Raw genomic sequence first — 22,068 nt, forward strand, 5'->3', positions numbered from 1 at the left:
TGATCGTATGATTATGTTGGAATGTAACCTGTAATAAATAACCTAGCTTGTCCCGTCCTACACGTCGTAAAACACCCCCTGCTATGCTTTGACTAGAGGTCAAGGGCTTCAACTCCATCCAGTCCACTCTCACCCCCACACTGTTTCTCTCAATAAAAATGCTCTTGCAAGAGGCCTGAGTCAGACCTCATTCGATCATCGCTGTACGCACAGCGACGAATGACTCTCCATTTGCAAGTGCTTAAAAAGGGCATACTGTCTCCCGTGTGGTTCTTGCAAAAATAAGTTAGAGTGAACACCACTCTACAGAAGTGGTGGCAGGATTCAACAAATTCTTTGTGAATGTAGGACCCAAGCTGGCAGATGAGATAATTCCTCCACAAAGGGGAGGTGTATCACAATTTTTTGGGGAACGAAACCCGGCTACCATCTTTCTGAGAAATACAGATAAAACTGAAATAATTGATATTGTTAAACAATTTAAGAACAAAACATCAAGGGACTCTGAGGATATTGATCTATACTTAATTAAATATGTAATAGTAGCTATAGCAGATCCCACAGCATATATCTGCAACCTCTCGCTGAAACCGGGCTCCTTTCCCACAAAAATGAAAATAGCCAAAGTCGTTCCCATCTATAAGGCCGGTGAGAAGAATCTTTACACCAACTACAGGCCAGTCTCATTGCTTCCCTAATTTTCCAAAATCTTGGAGAAGGTACGTATTTGCTGTTAGATTGGACAGTTATATTGATAAGTGTGAGATATTAACTGATCGTCAATATGGTTTTAGGCCAAAGCGATCTGCATCTTTAGCTTTAATTGACCTTGTGGAAGAACTGTCAACAACCATTGACGACAAGAAGTTTGCCGTAGGAGTTTTTATTGACCTTAAAAAGGCCTTTGATACAATTAATCATGACATCTTGCTTCAAAAATTGGAAAGGTATGGGATTAGGGGAATAGGGTTCAGTCGGCTAAAAAGCTACTTAGAACATAGGCAACAGTTTGTGCAGATGGGAGAGAAAAAGTCAATGCTTTTAAATATAACCTGCGGTGTTCCACAAGGATCAATATTGGGACCAAAACTATTCATATTATATATTAATGATATAATTAACACCTCTAAGATTTTGAAATTTGTCATATTTGCTGATGACACAAATATCTTTTGTGAAGGAGAGAACCTACAACAATTAATGAAGACTGTCTCTGACGAGCTTGCCAAGCTAAAACTGTGGTTTGACTCAAATAAATTCTCTCTTAACATAAAGAAAACCAATTTTATGATCTTTGGGAAACGAAAAATCCCAGAAGACATAACTATTGAAGTATTGTGTGATAACACCAGATTACATAGAGTTTATGAAAACTCCTTTCTGGGAGTAATAATTGACCACAGTCTCAGCTGGAAACCGTAAGACAAACACATCTGTTCAAAATTGGCAAAGACCGTGGGTATACTTTGTAAAGTCAGACGCTTACTGAACCAGAAAACAATGTACACTTTATACTGCTCGCTGCTTCTTCCTTACATGTCCTATGGTGTTGAGGTATGGGGCAATAACTACAAAACCACCCTAAAGACGGTATGCACAATGCAGAAAAAGGCAATTAGAATTATCAACAATGTTGGCTATTGTGAACATACAAATAATTTATTTATTGAATTACAAACATTAAAATTTATGGATTTGGTAGATTTCAAGACCGCACAAATTATTTATAAAGCTAAAAAAAAATTACTCCCTAATAATATACAGAAATGGTTCATAGAAAGAGAAAATGTTTACAGTCTAAGAAGGAGAGGGAATCTTTTACAACCTAAGGTGCGCACCACCCTCAAAAGCATGTGCATATCTGTCAATGGGGTAAAGCTATGGAATAAGTTACCTGTAACGATCAAAGAAAGTACACATTGCCCAATTCAAAGAACACAAAGGGGTAGGAAAAAACAAGCAATAGCTTCTTCCTTCTCCTTTTTTGAACATGTTGATTTATGTGCCTTATTGGCATAACATGAAATTATGTGAAAATGTGAAAAAAATGATTTTGTGTTTGGTCGATCTTATGTTCAAAAATAAATTTCACACTTCACAAGTGTACGCACTGCAATTGTGTGGGCACTCCTGGCCTTCTGCTGGCGTGTGGGCAAGTTTTGTGCCATAATTCCTCAATTTAGAAGTTTTATTATGACTTTAAAAAAAATTTTTAATTTGGGAAAAAAAATCTGCGATATAGTGAAACTGCGTTAAACGAACCGCGATGTAGCGAGGGATTACTGTATTTAGGACTACATACTGATGACAGCATAAAATGTAGCTGGGTGTTATCACGGACCAGGGTCCGTAAAGAATTTTATAATAAAGAGTGGCTTCTAGTGATGCAATTGACCTTTTGCAAAAGCCCCATAACAATCCATTCATCATGTGGAAAGCATGCAGATTGGAGAAGAGGACTGTTGGAATTTTCTTGACACATTCATGTGATTTTTAAATCAAACTATGGAAGGACAAAAAGAATGAGTTTGTAATTGTTGTTGTCACCTGTTTCTGCTACTTCTGTGACAACTTCCTGCTCCTCAGCCACATCCTGCATCAGGTAAGTCTCATCATTATACACCAGCACCTGGGCAGAGTAACACTCCTCCACTTGGGCGCTGGCCACCTCTTCCACAATCACTGCAGGACATCCATCCTCCTGCACTACCACACGTCCCATCTTTTCCATGTCTTCACCTCCTCCCACAATCACTGCCTCGATCGTCTGCTGAATTACTTCATCTTCCTCCGCCTCCTCGCCTCCTCCCACAATCACAGCGTCTACGTCCTGCTGAATTACTTCATCTTCCTCCTCCTCCTCAGCAGGCTGCTGCTCGCACTGCAATATGAAAAGATGCAAAAAGGCAGCAGTTAATTTGGTTGGATACTCAAAGATGAGTATTATAACTGACTGTACAAGTCAGGACAGTAGCTGGACAGTTTTTTAAAGTAGAAATGTCACTACTTATTGATAATTTTGTTCCGTTGCACTTAAGGCAGAAATACATACCGTATTTTCCGGACTATAAGGCGCACCTAAAAACCTAAAATTATCTCAAAAGCCGACAGTGCGCCTTATAGTCCGGTGCGCCTTATATATGGACCAAATTCCTAAGTTTAAACTGGCCGAAGCATTATGTCATGAAATCAATCATAAGTAAATGAATCATGAATCAAAAAGACTATGGATCATTATTTTGTGATTTGTTGCGTCTGAAGTTGAAATAAAAAAGATAAAATGGAGAATGATTTGATTTGGATTAAAAATCTGACATGATGCATTAATGGTGCGCCTTATAGTCCGGTGTGCCTTATATAAGGACAAAGTTTTAAAATGGGCCATTCATTGAAGGTGCGCCTTATAGTCCGGTGCGCCTTATAGTCCGGAAAATACGGTAATTTGAGACTGAAAAAGCTGTCCAAAGGAATGCTTTTTGTTTTGTACTTGACACAATTTCTATTATGAGTAACATGTTATACAACCTAAAGTTTTCATTTCAAATCCATTCTGAAGGCAACCATTTTAACAAATACTTATTATTACTGTTTTTAAATAAAGCGCCTCATGGCTTATTTGAATGTTTTTCAAGAATTCATTATTGTCTATTTTCACACTGAAGGTCAGTTTTGTGGTATTTATACTATGACTTCAATTAAATCCCATTTGAAACATGAAGCATAAAGTGGCCGTTTGTGTTGGTAGTAGTAAAGTATCTTCCGGACTATAAGTCAGTTTTTTTTCATAGTTTGGCAGGGGCTGCGACTTATAATCATGAGCGACTTATTTGTGAAATTATTAACACATTATTACTTGATTACACATTACTTACATACTCGTAGTTTATTACTTCACGTTATTTTCACTTTAGACCGCATGAGAGCGCTCTCGGCCCGTGGAATAATTGGAACTGCAACTAACGAGTCTGACATCCACTGACTTCCGGAGTTAGCGGACTTGTTTATAAGTGACACAGAGGACGACGATTCCGATGGATTTAATGATTTGGAGTGAGACGGATGGTTCAATTAACTTGTTCTTTATGTTATAGTTAATTGATATATAGTTTATATATAATTATATAGGCCTGTGGAATAATTGGAGCCGCAACTGACGATGAAGCCGATGTCAGCGCAGCATGTACATCCGGAGTCAGTAGCGGCGTTTTTTTTGTTTATAAGTGATACAGAGGACGAAGATTTCAATGGATTTAATGATTTGGAGTGACACGGATGGTTAGATAAATTTGTTATTTATGTTATACTTATTTGAATAACTGTAAATGATTTGGAGTGACACGGATGGTTTGATAAACTTGTTATTTATGTTATACTTATTTGAATAACTGTGAATATGTTACGTCAGGCACGTTCTCAGTTCCTCGTTTGTGTTAATGTAACGTTAGCATTCCGTATCGTTTAGCCTGTTGTTACCGATTCATATCTGTTCTTGGTGTTGAATTTTGTCAAATAAGGTTCCCCCAAAAATGCGACTTGTACTACAGTGCGACTTGTATGTTTTTTTCTTCTTTATTATGCATTTTATGGCTGATGCGACTTGTACTCCGCAGCGACTTATAGTCTGGAAAATGTGTCATTTCATCCATGCAGACGTCAGTTGTTACACGCGACAATAATGTAACATCAGATCGAGGGAAGCTCAAGGAACGTCGTCTTTTTGCCCAAAATGTTGCCCTCCATCTTCCCTTCTCTGTCATTCTGAAATGAGCCACTTAATGTGGGACCATATTTATGAACTTCCGTAAACACCGTACACAATTTTTACAAAATTGTCTGTGGGAGGGGGGGGACACATTTACAACTTCATAAGAGGAGTCAGCAAATCTCCTGGTCCTTCAGATCACTGCATATCTAAAGGATTACACTTAAACAATTATGAAGAAAGCTTGAGCGCAAATGGCGTGTAACTAAACTTGAGGTTTTCCATCAGGCATGGCGTGACAGCCTCCTGAAATACAAAGAAGCGCTCGTTTTAGCAAAAAGAAATTATTTCTCGCAAATTATTGGTCTCAATAAAAACAATCCTTATTACTTCAATACGGTGGCAAAGCTAACACTAAGCCAGCCGACCTCCGATAGCTCCTGTTAGGGTTGATAGATTAGTTTCATCCTATGCTTATGTTGGAATGTAACCTGTAATAATTAACCAAACTTGTTCTGTCTTGACAAAGTAGTAGAACAAAGTGCTAAGATAATTTGAACTGATTGACCAGCTGCAGAGGAAGCAATCTAAGTTGTTCTGTTTACACAACATCGTAAAACACCCCTGCTATGCTTTGACCAGCGGCCAGGAGTTCACCCCATCCTGACCACTCTCACCCCCACCCTGCTTTCTCTCAATAAAACCAGCTCAGTGGCCTAGTGGTAGAGTGTCCGCCCTGAGACTGGAAGGTTGTGGGTTCAAACCCCGGCCGGGTCATTCAAAAAGACTATAAAAATGGGACCCATTGCCTCCCTGCTTGGCACTCAGCATTAAGGGTTGGAATTGGGGGGTTAGATCACCAACTGATTCCCGAGCGCGGCACCGCTGCTGCTCACTGCTCCCCTCTCCCCCAGGGGATGGATTAAAATCACACAGGGATGGGTTAAATGCAGAGGACAAATTTCACCACACCCAGATGTGTGTGTGACGATCATTGGGACTTTAACTTAACTTTAACTTAAAAACTCTCTTGCAAGAATCCAAAGTCAGACTTCGTTCGATCATTGCTGTATGCACAGTGACGAACGAGCTCTCCACTTGCAAGTGTTCAAAAGGCATACTGTCTCCCGTGTGGTTCTTGCAAAATAAAATAGAGTGAGCACCACTCTAACATTTTGGTGCCATGACCCGGATCCCTCACATCCCCACTGCTGGTCGATGGAGGACGATGTGCGGCATTGTCGCCAAGCCAGCGTCCATTAGGAGGACCTGGAAAAGAAAGACCTGAGAAGAAAATTCTTCGCCGGGCCAGCATCTTAGGTCTGCCTTCGTCTGACAACAGTGGATTGACGGGATCCGGAAGTGCAACGAACCAGGGGACATAAGTAAAAGCCCTAAAGTAAAGTTGTGGTGAAACGCGTAAAAGTAAAAGTGCACAGGAAAATATACAAGTAAATAGGCAGGACAGAAGATCTTAAGTCTTGTGGAAGGAGGGGTTGTTGTAGAGTCCCCCTCCGGATGAAGTGGCTCTTCTGGAGCAGTGGTTCTCAAACTGTTTTATATGTTTTAGTAAAATCTCACGCACCCACTAGAGTACCTCCGTGTACCCCCATTTGACAACCACTGTTCTAAAAAGTACTACTTCGCGTTGGCAGGGCTGGGTAACAGGACTGTTGTCTTTAGTTACCAGGGAAGGAGGGGGTGTTGTAGAGTCCCCCTCCGGATGAAGCAGCTCTTTTTTTAAAGAGGACTTCGCGTAGGCAGGGATAAAAAACTTGTGGTTGAGAGAGTGACTGGTAGGATAAATTGACTAAAGAGCAGTACTAGCAAATAACACAGGCAAGAAATTTGTTGAAAGGTCAATTTAAACCTGCATTGAGGATCCTCAAAGAAAAAATTTGAAATAAAAATTGTTTTAACTAAAATACCAAATTAAGATGGGAAATAAAAATGGTAAATCTCGAGCTCTTGAAGGAGATGAGAAGTACATGGCGAGTAGATTTTCTAATCGTATGCGATATATGCCGAAGTGGAAGAAAAAGTATGGAGTACAAGGAAAGTTGAAAGTTGAAATGTGGAGGAGAGTGTGGCTAGGAAGCCAAAGGGATTGAGAAAGGAAAGGAAAGAGAGAGAAGTGCATTGTGCTAGAGTGTGGTTGAAAGCTTCACAAGAGAGCAGAAAACAAATTCAAAAGACAAAAAATAGAAAGATAAAAAGTGATGAGGCCGCCATTCAATTAAGATTTGAAAAAGAATTCAGGTTGCACAGTGGCATCCCATTCAATGATGCAGCTGAGAGTGCTTATCAGCAACATCTTAAAAATGCGCTCCTCACTGGTTTCCCCCCTGAATTAGGCAACTGGGTGAGGAAACACTTGGTGGAAGCGGACACTGCTTGTGTTACAACAACCATGCAGTGGACCAGAGACGCTGACAAAGTGATCAAAAAAGGCAAAAGTTCTTATGTACTTCATCTAGATGATGCTGATAATGATCTAGATGAAGATACAACAGTCTTCTTCCAAAGTTCCCAACGGGGCAGAGGAAGAGTTAGAGGCCAACGAGGCCGCAGGCCGCCATTCAATTCAAAATCTACATCAAATTTGGACTGTTGGAACTGTGGGAAGCGGGGACACTTGGCAAGAGCGTGTCGTCATGTAAAACAAAACCAATCAAAGGGTGGAGGAAGAGGCGGAGAAAAAGTCAAATTTTCAGCATGACTAGCTTCCTCCCCCTTGACCGCTCATGCCCCTACAGAGAAAGAAATAATAGATGTCCATACAGCATGAGACATTCTGAGCGCATTAAAAGAAAAAAACACATGTAACCTTTGGTTTAGATTCATTGTCAGATTACAGAATGACAAATGACCAGAGATCAAATTATGTGTGCACACTAAAGTTAAAATTTGCAAATCAAGTGGTAAAGAAATGCAAATTGCTTCTAAAAGATAAATAAAGAATTAGAATGTGCTGTCCTCGCGTGTGTGGGCGGGACCGGCTTCATGATCGACTGCAGGAAATGGCCAGCCTGTGACGATTGATCATTGGTGCCGGGCCCCCACCTTTCGCGCGCGAGAGCTTTGCATGTGTGTGCGTATGTGTTAAAATGATGAAATTGGCTAAACTTTTAAGGCAAAGAAATTTGCTAGACTGTGGTCTATCCAATTTGCACCGCAAAACAGAAACAATTTTGAAAAATAAAAATGAGAGGAAAAGAGAGAAATCTGTTTGCGGGCAGAAACTGATCCACACTAGTGCATATTAGTGTCGAGCCCTTGTGAGAAATTCGGGAAAAAAAGCTGACAGAACATGCTTTCACGAATTGGAAGAAGCTAAATTGTGAATTTAAGACATTGCAATGCTACATTTAATAGGAATAATTGATTGGTTGTGTTATAAGATTATACAAACTTCTATATGTGAGTTAGATCCGAGAGATTGAGTTCTTTAAATTTAAAAACAAAGAAAAAATCAGATTAATTTGCCAGCAGTTTTTTGTGTTGAGTTTTTTTTCTTTTTGATTGGTCGATTGTTCTATCAGGCACCTTAGGTAAAATTAGGATAAAGGTTGTGAGTTGAGAATGATATGTGAATGTTGTGTGGAGAACTTGGATAAATTGGGACCAATGTGATAGAAAGACTCCTTTTTGGAGACTGTGTGTGAGATGCAAATGAGCATTGATGAATGATTGCCTGAATGAAAGGAAAATACAGATTGAATGGTTGAAGTTGTTGGAGACTACTATGGGAAATTAGTAGAAAACCTTTGAAGAAAGAGTGATCTTGAGTAAGTTAAATGTTAAGAAAAAACCCAAAATAGTTGCTTTTGGATTGATAATTAACTAGAGACAAAAAAACTGGAGAACCAGTAACACATGCAGAAGATGTGTGAACCAGGAAATTGAGAAGCGTTTTGGAAAGAAAGTCAAATTAAATGATGATAGAATCATATGTAGAAAAGAACAGATCCTCCCAAAAAGTTTGTCAAGGTGTGAGGCATGGGCGTTGCCTAGCCTCAGAAGGAGGGAGGGAGTAGGACAGATAGTGAAAGATAGTAATAAAACAACACTTTACGACATATGGATTCTTTAATACATTTGGCGTCATACCATTAAGTTGAAATTTTCTCAAGCTTTTCAAACTTTTGCTTGAAGCAATCGGAAGATGATTGAAAAGTGACTAAATAAGCTTATGCGCTTCCCTGGCTAATCAACACTTGTTTGAATGAAAAGGAGGAGGGGGAATTGGATGGGCTTCCTGAAAAACTGTGGACAAAGGGCCCATCTGATGTAGGACTTTTAACGTCCATTCCCCCAGTACAGATCAAACCAAGATCAGAGTGGCATCCAAGAGTTAAGCACTATCCTTTAAAACAGGAGGCAATAAATGGGATAGCCCCTGTCATACATGGTCTTTGGTCAGGAGGAATCATTAGGAAGTGCTCAAACTCTTCCCGCAAATATCATACTTGCCTAGTTCAAAAGGGCAATAAAATTGACTACAAGAGTTGCAAAAAACAGACGAAGAACAGTCTGTGGCAGATAGCATGATCAGAGCACTCAAACTGAAAGATGTGTCAAATGCAACTTTACTGCCGCCTGATCTTTCTTCCCCACAGGTCAACAACCGCTCCAAGCCAGGAGACTGAGATGACATAAAGGTCGTCAAAAAGGACAAACTGGTGGGAGGGGCCATTCCAAGTCTTGCTGACCAGCCCCACTGCACTGAACATTGCTGGAAGGCCCAGCTGGTTTCCCCTCAGCCACTGGACGTTACAGAGAGTGCTGTACCCCATTTTCGGAGTGGGGGAAAGTCTGAATACAAAGGGGCCTCATCGTTTAGGGCGGGGCGTCTCAATGTTGGTGAAGAATCCATAAGATCCCCACTGACTGGCAATGGGAAATATCGGTGTCTCTGCCATCCTAGTAGCAACGGGGCTCCACATGCCAGGTGGATCCTCTGCTGCGTTGTGGTTGTAGCGTGCTATGGTCTATGGGCTCATCTGAATAGACCAATTGACAATGTTGACCATGGAAAAAGATGGTCACATGATGAGAACTTTGAGGACTGGTCATGGGACCCCAGAAACCCATACAAAACCAACACTTGGTATCAGGGTGTGATGTTCACTGTGAGATCCTACACACAGGAGGGATGCTATGTGTGTTCCAAACCCCCCCTTCCTCCACGCAAGTTCACCTGGAGGCCAGAACAATGACTGTCACTGAAGCGAAATGCATGACCTCTGTGGGAGGGGTTGGATTTCAACACCGTGCTGTCACAGTCAGTGATGCTACCCCTACCGTCCTGGACTCACAGAAAATAACCTGTGATCGAACTCTTTTGGATTACCGTTTTTTTCCGTGTATAATACGCCCCCATGTATAATACGCACCCTAACAATGGCATGTTGATGCTGGAAAAAAGCCTGTACCCATGTATAATACGCACCCAATTTTATTTTTTATTTATTTTATTTTTTTCCTTTTTTTTTTTTTTAAAAGTCCCAATGATCGTCACACACGCAGGGAGGCAATGGGTCCCATTTTTATAGTCTTTGGTATGGTCTTAACTAGGCTGGATGTATTATTTTTGTTGGCGTTGATTTCTCCGACTGCCCCTAAAGGCACCACCGCGATCAGATGAAAAGAGAGGAAAGTGACGTGCGGACATGTGAAAAAGGCGGCTCTGTATGGGAGAGACGTTGAAGAGGAATAAAAACACCCTTGGAAACCAAAACTTGCCCCTCGTCGTGACTCGGAGCCGCAACAAATGTTTCGGATTTGTGTAGGGTACATTGTGACAGCAAACGAGCAGGTGATCGAGCAAGCGTCTGATACGAGAGCATTGCGTTCGTATGGAGCGTGTTTGAAGTGAACAGCAGAGACGAAAGGAACAAGGCAAAGTGTTGTGAAATAAAATATTACCTGTAATACGCATTTTGTTATTTGCTGATTGTATTAAACTATCACATTCATTGTCAGTCAAGAAGAGAAGAGGACTATTATCCCTTCTTTGACGAAATGACCAGAGCACAGTACAAACACACTACTGTTCTTTCGGTAATTATTCAACCCACATTCTTTCACAACATGACAAGAAGAGAACAATACATAAATCAATACTCGTACCAGTACCATGATTTTCTTAAAAAAAAAAAAAAAAAAAAAAAAAAAAAATTAAATAAAAAAAAAACAATTTTTTTAAAAATTGTACCCATGTATAATGCGCACCCCAGATTTTAGGACAATAAATTAGTTAAATTTTGCGTATTATACACGGAAAAAAACGGTAGTCCCAATGAGACTGTTGAAGGACGATAGATGCCACAAGTGGCCTAAACAAAAAGACTACCTGGAATGGACTACACGTGTTTCATCCAAGAAAATGAAACTCACGAATGCATTAACGACTGCTCTCCAGGAGGAAACTGGATGGGAGCTTTGGACATCACCACTGAGTGCCAGGATAGGAGAGCCATTTCAAGGCGTCAGGGCTCTACTACCGGACGAGACCTACTTCATTCAGAATGGCTCGTGGCTTTGTGGTCACAAGAGTTGTCCGATGCTGCCCGCCAACTGGACACGAGTGTGTGCACCAGTGTAGGTGGCCGACCACACCTACAGGATACAACATCATCAACTGACGACAGCACACAACTCTTCTGGACGTCGACGCAGGGCTGTTGCAGCCTTTGAACCACATTACCCCGTCTGGGGTGCGAATGTCCCTGACAGCCACAAAGTGTGGTCCGTCGGAGACAGAATCGTTCATGCGCGTTTTCCTTGGATCGGAGTTGGAAAACAATCACTCTTCATCGAGACACTGAACTATCGTTTCCAATCTTTTCTGAATCTCTCCCGCTGCAGGTCAATGATGGACAGAACAGAGAGATTCAGGCTATTAGACTGATGGTCTTGCAAAACAAGTTGATTCTGGACTTTATGACTGCAGAGCAAGGTGGCGTGTGGCACATCAGTGGGACTTCCTGTTGCACATACATTCCAGGAGTTAATGACACTCACGGTGTGAAATCGTCTGCAATTGTGGATACTATATATATTTTTATTTCGAAAAAGTTCACGACGCCGTGAACTCACTGAAGAATTTACAGCAGGCCATGTCGGAGGATAAAATCCCACATCAATGGGATTTCTTTTCATGGCTATTCTCTGGCGCTTGGTGGCAACTGCTGTTGAAACTTGTGACTCCTATGCTTGTTGTGCTGGTATTGCTGTGCTCGTTTACAACCTGTGTTATCGCATGTTTGAAGTCAGCTGTATCAAGATCTGTCTTCTACCGTAGCTGAAGTGCGAATACAACATCTTGGGCATGTTGAATGTGACGATTTTAATGCGCTGCGGACAGAAGATTGCGATAATGCTGATTGGACGTTTTTCACAGAAACTTGATTTGACCGTCGAAAATGCCTCACAAGTGATGAATACAATGATGTTTCTGTGTTTTTTTTATTTTTCTATCTTCATTATATTTTCTTGCTTATGTTTGTTAATCGGGGTGACATAATCATATGATAAACAGGAGGGATATGTTAGGGTTGATAGATTAGTTTCATCCTATGCTTATGTTTGAATGTAACCTGTAATAATTAACCAAACTTGTCATGTCTTGACAAAGTAGTAGAACAAAGTGCTAAGATCCTTTGAATTGATTGACCAGCTGCAGAGGAAGCAATCTAAGTTGTTCTGTTTACACAACATCGTAAAACACCCCTGCTATGCTTTGACCAGCGGCCAGGGGTTCACCCCCATCCTGACCACTCTCACCCTCACCCTGCTTCTCTCAATAAAAACTCTCTTGCATGAATCCAAAGTCTGACTTCGTTTGATCATCGCTGTATGCACGATGACGAACGAGCTCTCCACTTGCAAGTGTTCAAAAGGCATACTGTCTCCCGTGTGGTTCTTGCCAAATAAGTTAGAGTGAGCACCACTCTAACAGCTCCCTCCACTCAGCCGATAGGTGCATGAAATTATTCGCTCAAAAGATTCAATCCATTAGGGATGAGATCACGGTGATCGTTCCAATCACTCAGTCAAGACTGCCGATTACAGGAGCTGACGATCATGCGATATTCCTCTCAAATTTTAAAAGTGTGTCCCTTGAAAGGCTTACACAATTGGCTATGGGGCTAAACAAACAACGTGTTTACTGGACCCGCTTCCAGCCAACCTCGTTCAAGAATTATTTCAGATTTTAGGGCCGTCAGTCTTGAATATAGTTAATCTCTGTCTCCTCTGGCATCATGCCAACAGTCTTTAAAACCCCTATTATTAAACCGTTACTGAAGCAACCAAACCTCGATCGGGACCGTCTCAGTTATTATAGGGCGGTTGCAAAACTCACGTTCATAGCAAAAATTCTTGAAAAAGTAGTAGCGCAGCAGCTTAATGATTACGTGGTCGCTATCAATTGATTTGAATCGTTTCAGTCTGATTTTTGAGCAAACCACTCCATTGAGACAGCACTTGCTAGAGTGACCAATGATCTCCTCATAGCTATGGATTCACCTCATCGGTACTATTATTACTTGATCTTAGCGCCGCCTTCGACACTGTAGATTTCAATATTTTATTAGAGGGCCTTAAAACGTGTTGGTATTTCAGGGTCAGCACTTCCCTGGTTTAATTCCTATCTATCTGACAGGACCCACCGCATGGTCCATGGCAACACGACCTCTGAGCTCACTAATGTTACGTGTGGTGTCTGGCAGGGATCGGTACTCGGACTAATACTATTTAGTATTTAAATGATTCCGCTTGGGGACATCATACGTAAATACAACATTAGTTTTCAATTTTATGCGGCTGACACCCTATTTATATATGCCGTTATCGATTACAACGCTCTGTGAGGGTCTGCTGGGAACGTCTGGCAGAATCCCCTGTCAGGAAGAGCTTCAACTCCCACCTCCGGCAGAGCTTTTCCCACGTCCCGGGGGAGGCGGGGGACATTGAGCCCGAGTGGACCATGTTCCGCGCCTCCATTGTTGAGGCGGCCGACCGGAGCTGTGGCCGTAAGGTCGTTGGTGCCTGTCGTGGCGGCAATCCCCGAACCCGCTGGTGGACACCGGCTGTATGGGATGCCGTCAAGCTGAAGAAGGAGTCCTATCGGGCCGTTTTGGCCTGCGGGACTCCGGAGGCAGCTGACAGGTACCGGATGGCCAAGCGGAACGCGGCTTCGGCGGTTGCTGAGGTAAAAACCCGGGAGTGGGAGGAGTTTGACGAGGCCATGGAGAATGACTTCCGGACGGCTTCGAGGAAATTCTGGTCCACCATCCGGCGTCTCAGGAGGTGGAAGCAGTGCAACGTCAACGCTGTTTACAGTGGGGATGGCGTGCTGCTGACCTCGACTCGGGACGTCGTGAGTCGGTGGGGAGAATATTTCGAAGACCTCCTCAATTCCACCTACACACCTTCCATTGTGGAAGCAGGGCCTGGAGACTCTGAGGCGGACTCTCCAATCTCTGGGGTCGAAGTCACTGAGGTAGTTAAAAAACTCCTCGGTGGCAAGGCCTCGGGGGTGGATGAGATCCGCCCGGAGTTCTTTAAGGCTCTGGATGTTGTGGGGTTGTCATGGCTGACACGCCTCTACAACATTGCGTGGACATCGGGGACAGTGCCTCTGGATTGGCAGACTGGGGTGGTGGTTCCCCTCTTTAAGAAGGGGGATCGGAGGGTGTTCCAATTACAGGGGAATCACACTCCTCAGCCTCCCTGGTAAGGTCTATTCAGGGGTGCTGGAGAGGAGGGTCCGTCGAGAGGTCAAACCTCGGATTCAGGAGGAGCAGTGTGGCTTTCGTCCTGGACGTGGAACAGTGGACCAGCTCTACACCCTTGGCAGGATCCTCGAGGGTGCATGGGAGTTCGCCCAACCAGTCCACATGTGTTTTGTGGACTTGGGGAAGGCGTTCGACCGTGTCCCTCGGGAGGTTCTGTGGAGGGTGCTTCGGGAGTACGGGGTGCCGAGCCAACTGATAAGGGCGGTTCGGCCCCTGTATCACCGATGCCAGAGTTTGGTCTGCATTTCCGGCAGTAAGTCGGATTCGTTCCCAGTGAGGGTTGGACTCCGCCAAGGCTGCCCTTTGTCACCGATTCTGTTCATAATTTTTATGGACAGAATTTCTAGGCGCAGCCGAGGCGTTGAGGGGGTCCGGTTTGGGGACCTCAGCATCGCGTCTCTGCTTTTTGCAGACGACGTGGTGCTGTTGGCTTCTTCAGGCCGTGATCTCCAGCTCTCACTGGAGCGGATCGCAGCCGAGTGTGAACCGGTCGGGATGAGGGTCAGCACCTCCAAATCCGAGTCCATGGTCCTCGGTCGGAAAAGGGTGGCATGCCCTCTCCGGATCGGGGATGAGATCCTGCCCCAAGTGGAGGAGTTCAAGTATCTTGGGGTCTTGTTCACGAGTGAGGGCAGGATGGAGCGCGAGATCGACAGGCGGATCGGTGCAGCGTCGGCAGTAATGCGGACTCTGTACCGGTCCGTCGTGGTAAAGAGAGAGCTGAGCCAAAAGGCAAAGCTCTCAATTTACCGGTCGATTTACGCTCCTACCCACACCTATGGGGTCGTGATCGAAAGAACGAGATTCCGGATACAAGCGGCCGAAATGAGTTTTCTCCGCAGGATGTCCAGGCTCTCCCTTAGAGATAGGGTGAGAAGCTCGGTCATCCAGGAGAGACTGAGTAGAGTCGCTACTCCTCCACGTTGAGAGGAGCCAGATGAGATGGCTCGGGCATCTCATCAGGATGCCTCCTGGACGCCTCCCTGGGGAGGTGTTCCGGGCATGTCCCACCGGTAGGAGACCCCGGGGACGACCCAGGACGTGCTGGAGAGACTATGTCTCTCAGCTGGCCTGGGAACACCTTGGGATCCCCCGGGATGAGCTGGATGAAGTGGCTGGGGAGAGGGAAGTCTGGGAGTCCCTCCTAAAGCTGCTGCCCCCGCGACCCGACCCCGGATAAGCGGAAGAAGAAGGATGGATGAATGGATGGATAAATTAAAATCAAAGTGAGGTGCAATCACAGCCTGCTTCCAAGTCCTTTTTTCTCCTGTTGAATTGCACCTAAATGAAAATCATATTTAATTCCTATTTAAATTCCTAACTATAGGCTACGCTACGATCTATGGTCAAATGTTACATCAATGGAATAGTACGTTCAAACTGACGCATTGACTCGGGCAGCAGTTTTCTCCCATGACTTCACTCTCTCTGCTGTTTCAGCTGTATTAGATTTGCGGTGAAAAATAAGTTTGTACTTGCCGTAGGCTTGCATAAGGACCTCCAACTCCATTGTGGTAAAATAAGGTGATCTGTTTTCTCGTGGTATCGGGGCTCGATTGCTAATGGCTTTTTATAGGAGTTGTGCACACGCATAACTCCATGTTAACATACTCAGAGTTGATTGAACTAACTCAGATCAGCTTTTCTGGAACCAAATACATGGAGGTTCCCATCTCAGAGTAAGTCAACTCAGAGTTCAGGGATAGACTCAGAGTATGTTGAACCTGCTTTCTGGTATACCCCCCAGAACTTTTTGCAAACCCACAAGAGTACATTTACAATGGTAATTTATCATATTAAATTTAGGACTCAAAATAGGTTCCACTGTATTTTGCCAAACAGATACTACACTTTTACAATGTGTCTGTAAAGCTACTTCACCGCGCTCAATACTTGTATTACAGTTTAGAATTAAAAATTGTATAAATTACTTGTAGCATTATCAAAGGTTTTGTAGTGGCATCAATTTACAAATAGAACAAATGAATTACCTTGATATTATTTTCAAAGTGACGAATTAAGTGACAAGTCAACCAGCGTCATTGTGTTTCATTTTTCACTACACTGAAACAAACGTAAAAACAACTTATTGAGCTGAATTTTGTTATTCTGCTGTAAATCCGCAATGGATAAATTTTTCTACCACCATAAATGAATAAATCTCATCGCAGCAGTTATGGAGGCTTTCGTACTTGTTGAGGCTCCTCCACCATCGTGACATACTCCACTATATTCCCTCCTCCATCGGACACCACCACAGAGGTCATCACTCATTCCTAGGAAAACAAGAGAATTTGTCTAAATTCAAGTTGATGAAAAACAACTCAAAAGGTGAAGAATGTTCCATAAAAAGCTTTCTAATCTCACGCTTTTTAAACAAGTCAAAATGTGCATGTAAAATTTACAAACAAAAGTGTCAGCCAGCTCGTGGCTTGGCCAGGAGGCTCACCCCGGACCGCATCACAAACCCCGGAAGTCGGCTTGTTGGAAAGATTGGGAGTACCGCACTACCAGCGAGGAGGCCGACCCTTCAGCTGAGTGTGGCCGTTTAAAGCACCTCCTTTTCAGATAGGCGCCAGAGGTGCCATAAATTGACTTCCGTGGAAATGCAAGTCAAATGAACCCTTACCAATTTCAATTGAATATATAACGACGTATGTACAATTCAGCTTGCATCACGCTTCTCGAAAAGGCATCTTGTTTGCGTTGGTAAAAGAAATAGACGTGATAGGGCACTTTAGCTGCAGAGAGGCTGCTCTTTTCTTGCTCTTAAATCAGCCACGGAGAGGCTAATCCTTGTGATATGTTGAAGTAGAGCTTGGCGATTTGACCCCGAAAAAAATTCTTAAAAATAAAAAGGTTTTTTTTTCTAAAATCTGAATTTCGATTCAATTTCCGATTTGTTTATAAAGAGAAAAAATACTGCAAACATGGGAAAACAACATTATTGTTTTTTTAATCTCCTGCGTGAAATAGAATTATCAGGATAAAAGTACAAACTAAATGAGGCTCTGTCTGAAAAACAAATCAGTAATAGTGCAACTGGAACATCACAATAATTGAAACATCACAATAACTTGAATAAATAATAAGAGATAATAATGGCAAAACATTTTAGAATAAAAAAAAAAACCTGAATAAAATTCTCAGCAGCATAATGCAAATAGGCTGTCTGTCGTCACACGCTGCGCAAGGTCCAGCTCATATCAATGAAGTGCACGGTCAGGCTGCATTCTTTGGCTTGACCAGAGGTCCGTTGTAGCAGCAAAATGCCTCATCTCCTCCAGATCTTCTCGCAGTTTTTCCCAGGTTGTGTTGTACAGCGAAGGCAGCGCTACATCTGAGAAGTATTTGCAACTCGGTACAACATACTTAGCACATACAGCACTCTTAGCAAGCGTTTGAAGCCCTGTTTTTCAACAGAATAAATGGGAAGTATGTCCGTGGCAAGACAAAAAGTAATAGTTTCGGTAATTGCTTTCCACTGCACTCCACCTTTGTCATACGGCACAGTGGTTGTGAAACTCTCTATCGTCGTTTATACATGAACTTTATACTTCTGTGGTTCTGGCTCCAAAGCTGATTGCACTGTTCCCACTCTGCTTGTTTTTCAGGTGTTGGAATAAGTTTGACATGCTGCTGCCGTTTGTAACGACAGCTTTTCTGCATAATTTGCAGCACGGTGCTTCATCAGTTCTCTCAAAGCTGTACCAGCTTCACCCGACTGAATAAACTGTTCCCTGTTTAGACAAAAGTTCTTCGCAAGAAGTCGTTGCCGGCATGTTTGTTGTGTTTGTGCTGGGACCATCCAAGGGGACGTGAGAGGGGAGGAGAGGAGAGAGATGACTATGGGTGCTCGCGCGGAACCATCGAAAGCGTACTTTGCAGACATAACATTTGTATAATTTTAAAAATGTGAAAAACATTTTTAGAAAAGCGGAAAAAAAATTATTTATTAAAATCAAAGTTGACTTGGGCTTTTGGGGGGAAAACAAATAAGTACAAACATATTTTATAGGGCTGTGGACTCGGACTCGGACTCGGTCGGACTCGGTCATTTTTGCCAGACTCGGACTCGGTGCTGATTTTGACCGAGTCCACCGAGTCCGACAATAAAAAAAATAGGTTCAATTTTATTTTCATCATGCTGCTGAGAATGCGCGTAGGAATACTGTCCACAGCCCATCTTATGATCAATGCGGCCGAGGTTGATGGCTCCACATCGACGGAGGAGGATGAGTTTGAAAAAGAACTTGACAGCATTGAGCGCCGCCGGCGTTTGTCGGCCGCCGCCTCGCCAACCAACATAGATGAAGAAATTGGGACAATGTTGGCACTTGGTCGAATGAAAGAGAGCCCATTTGTTACAGCTGATCGTTATCCGTCCGGCCTCAAGGCAGCGACTCGGACACTAACAGCAATGCCAATCAGCCAAGTCAGCGTAGAGCGCCTGTTTTCCGGGCTCAAGTTTATCATGTCTGATCAGCGCGGCGCGATGAAGGCTGACTTGGTTGACTTGGTTGAGGCGATTTTGTTCCTAAGAACAAACTCAAGTCGTTGAATTGAAACTTGAAAGTATCTGTTTATTGTATTCGTTTATATGTTTAATAAAGACAAAGCCATCACAAAACTGTTGTAATTATTTAGATTTTGATCTAAATTAGCCTTGAATAAAGACTAAGCAGTCACATGAATTAACAGAAAAAATGGACAGCCGGACTCGGTGGTCAAGAGGCCGGACTCGGACTCGGTGCAAAAATCCGACCGAGTCCACAGCCCTATACGTACATACATAAATAATAAATAGTTATTGCACGTAGTGTTGACAGCAACAGTGACAGTGTAAGTATAAAGGTGTATTGATATTGCATTATAGCTGGTGGTGTTTCCTCTCAGAGTTCAGTGTGGTGATGGCTCTTGGGAAGAAGGAAGCAGCTCAAACAGCTGGGAGGAGGGATGTGTGTGTTGTCCCTGATGATATTGCGAGTTCTGCTGACACACCGGGTAGTGTATATCAGTGGTCCCCAACCTTTTTTGCGCCACGGACCGGTTATGTGTCAGAAATATTTTCGTGGACCGGCCTTTATATAAATAAATACATCTTATAAATAAATAATACATTTGTAATAAATATATAAATACGATGAAATAAAATGATACCACTGGCATAAAAACAAGTGTAAACGACAAAAATAGAACTCACCATTACGTTGCATTAGTGGGAGCACTGAGCTTGTTTCTCAGAAACGAGCCGGTCCCATCTAGGCGTAATCGGAGACAATGACACCCGAAGTGGTTAAGGTTTGTCTTTTAATGCAGGATGCTTGGTCTCCATGTGCCGAAGCAGTTTTGAAGGCTTCATTGCCTCGTTAGCTAGCCTGTCACCACATATTATGCAGAGTGGGCTTGGCGCGTCAGTCACCTGTGGCGATAAATCCATATTTTAAGTAGGACTCCAGAAATGTTCTTTTAAATGCAGCTTTCCTTTTCTTAGAAGTGGTAGTCTCTTCTTCTTCAGTCTCCTCATTGGGCTTTTTTCCCTGTCCGAAGAAGCTTTCCAAACATCTGTTTCTTGCTCATTTTTGCTTGCTTCGCGGGCTCGATTGGGGTGACATGTCACGTGACCGAGACGAGTGTCTTGACCTGAACCGACGGATGTAATTGGGAGAGAATCGCCAATGTTTTTATATTTTTCAAAATAAATTCTTACTAATTTTTGCTACCTTTGCGGGCTCGACTGGGGAAACATGTCACGTGACCGGGACGAGCGTCTTGACCTGAATTAATTGATCGTCGATAAAAAAAAAACTTTTTTTTCTTCAGTGCGGCTTGGCGACTCGGTACCAAGAGACCAGTCCGCGGCCCGGTGGTTGGGGACCACTGGTGTATATGTCAGTCAGGGAGGGGAGAGGGCACCCGACAATCCTCTGCGCTGCTCTGAATGTCCTCTGCTGCCTCCCTCTGTCTGCAGCAGTGCAGCTCCCGTACCAGGTGGTCAGGCAGTACGTCAGCAGGCTCTCAATGGAGGAGCGGTAGAAGGCAAGCAGCAGTTTCCGGTCCATACTGTTCTTCCTGAGGACTCTCAGGAAGTGTAGACGCTGCTGAGCCTTCTTGATGACAGCTGAGGTGTTGCGTGTCCAGGAAAGGTCATCAGAGATCTGGACTCCCAGGAATCTGAGATCATGGACCCTCTCCACACTCTCGCTGTTGATGTAGAAGGGGATCCCTTTTCTTCCTCCCGAAGCCCACGATGATCTCCTTTGTCTTTGTGGTATTCAGAGCCAAGTGATTTACGGAGAACCAGGTCGTGAGCTTCTGGACCTCCTCCCTATAGACGAGGGGTGTCAAACAAATCTGGGATCTGATGTGGATGGGGGAAGGGCTAGAGCAGGGGACTGTGTCTGTGGTGATGCAAAGCGAGCAAAGAAGCAATTAAGCTCCTCTGTCAGCAACTCACTTGGGTCTAACGTCACATCACAGCCCCTGAAGTTAGTGATGGTCTGGATGCCCTGCCACACCTCTCGTGGTCTGTTGCTGGCTTTGGCTTTTTTAATCCCTTTCTTCAGGTCAGCCCGAGTTGAGCTGTAAAGGGCTTTGTCGCCTGACCTGAAGGCAGAGTCGCGGGCCCTGAAGAGTGAGCGGACCTGGCTGGTCATCCAGGGTTTCTGGTTGGGAAAGACCCGGATGGTTTTGTCCACGGATACAGTTCCCATAAAGAACTTGATGTAGTCCAGAACTGTCTCTGTGAACATTGCCAGGTCTTGGTGGTGAAATAGGTCCCAGTCAGTGTCTTGGAGGCAAACCTGGAGTTGGCTGAGTGCATTTCCAGGCCAAGTTGTTACAGTCCTTGTGGTGGGCCTGGATCTGCGTCTGAGGGGGTTGTATGCGGGGATGAGCAGCAGGGAGAGATGGTCTGACTGTCCGAGGTGGGGGAGGAGCATAGCTCTGTACCCGTGCTTGATGTTGGAGTACACGTGGTTCAAAGTCCTTTCCGCTCTTGTTGGGCACTTAATGTGCTGGTGAAACTGCAGGAGTACAGTCTTCAGATTGGTCTTATTAAAGTCTCCCGCTATTATGTGAACACCATCGGGGTGGGCCCGCTGCTGTTCATTGATGGTGTTCAGCAGGAGAGAGAGCACCGCGCTAGCGTTAGCATCTGGCGGGATGTAAACAGCGGCGATGATCACTACTGTTATCTCTTTCGGTAGAAAATAAGGCCAGCATCTAACAGACGTACTCAATGTCGGTGGAGCAGTGCTTTTTTGTGTGTGTGTGCGTGTGTTGTGTTTTCCATCAGCACACAGGGCAAGTGATGCATCAGTGCAGTAGTGTTGGAGTAGTAGTGCCTGTAGTCTGTGCATGCTGCTTGCTGCTTCTGCTTGCCACTTTTCTGCTTTCAGCTACCGCCACTGGCTATACCTCTGTTTCCGGGGGTAAAAAGAGGAGCCGAGTGCATTAGCTTCCTCAGCCAGTACACAGCCTCTCCATTGCTAAGACTTGCACACGCCTCCTCGTGGCAACACACGGCAACTGGTACCTTGTGGTTCCAGGCTAAGTTGTGCA

At 43.8% G+C, this 22,068-nt stretch overlaps 2 protein-coding genes and 1 long non-coding RNA gene across 17 annotated transcripts in view; all 3 read right to left on the minus strand.

Annotated features, from left to right (window-relative positions):
- Positions 1-22,068, minus strand: part of tctn1 (tectonic family member 1) — a 1,200,810-nt gene that overhangs the window by 731,895 nt on the left and 446,847 nt on the right. The gene's annotated exons all lie outside the window — the stretch shown is intronic.
- The window catches only part of LOC119129586, a 539,655-nt gene that overhangs the window by 415,310 nt on the left and 102,277 nt on the right, over positions 1-22,068 (minus strand). The window lies entirely within an intron of this gene.
- The window catches only part of LOC119129515 (ETS-related transcription factor Elf-2-like), an 84,314-nt gene that overhangs the window by 42,894 nt on the left and 19,352 nt on the right, over positions 1-22,068 (minus strand). For 12 of the 15 annotated variants that reach the window (XM_037262856.1, XM_037262851.1, XM_037262855.1 and 9 more), the window contains 2 exons: positions 16,698-16,781; positions 2,548-2,881 (listed from right to left, as the gene is read on the minus strand). In XM_037262856.1, the coding sequence (XP_037118751.1) occupies positions 2,548-2,881; positions 16,698-16,772 (409 nt within the window). In that variant the 5' untranslated portion in view covers positions 16,773-16,781. The remainder of the gene's footprint in view (positions 1-2,547; positions 2,882-16,697; positions 16,782-22,068) is intronic. The other 3 variants (XM_037262852.1, XM_037262853.1, XM_037262854.1) reach the window with 1 other exon arrangement.

The sequence above is a fragment of the Syngnathus acus genome, chromosome 10, assembly GCF_901709675.1.
Source record: "Syngnathus acus chromosome 10, fSynAcu1.2, whole genome shotgun sequence".
Taxonomy (NCBI): Eukaryota; Metazoa; Chordata; class Actinopteri; order Syngnathiformes; family Syngnathidae; genus Syngnathus; species Syngnathus acus.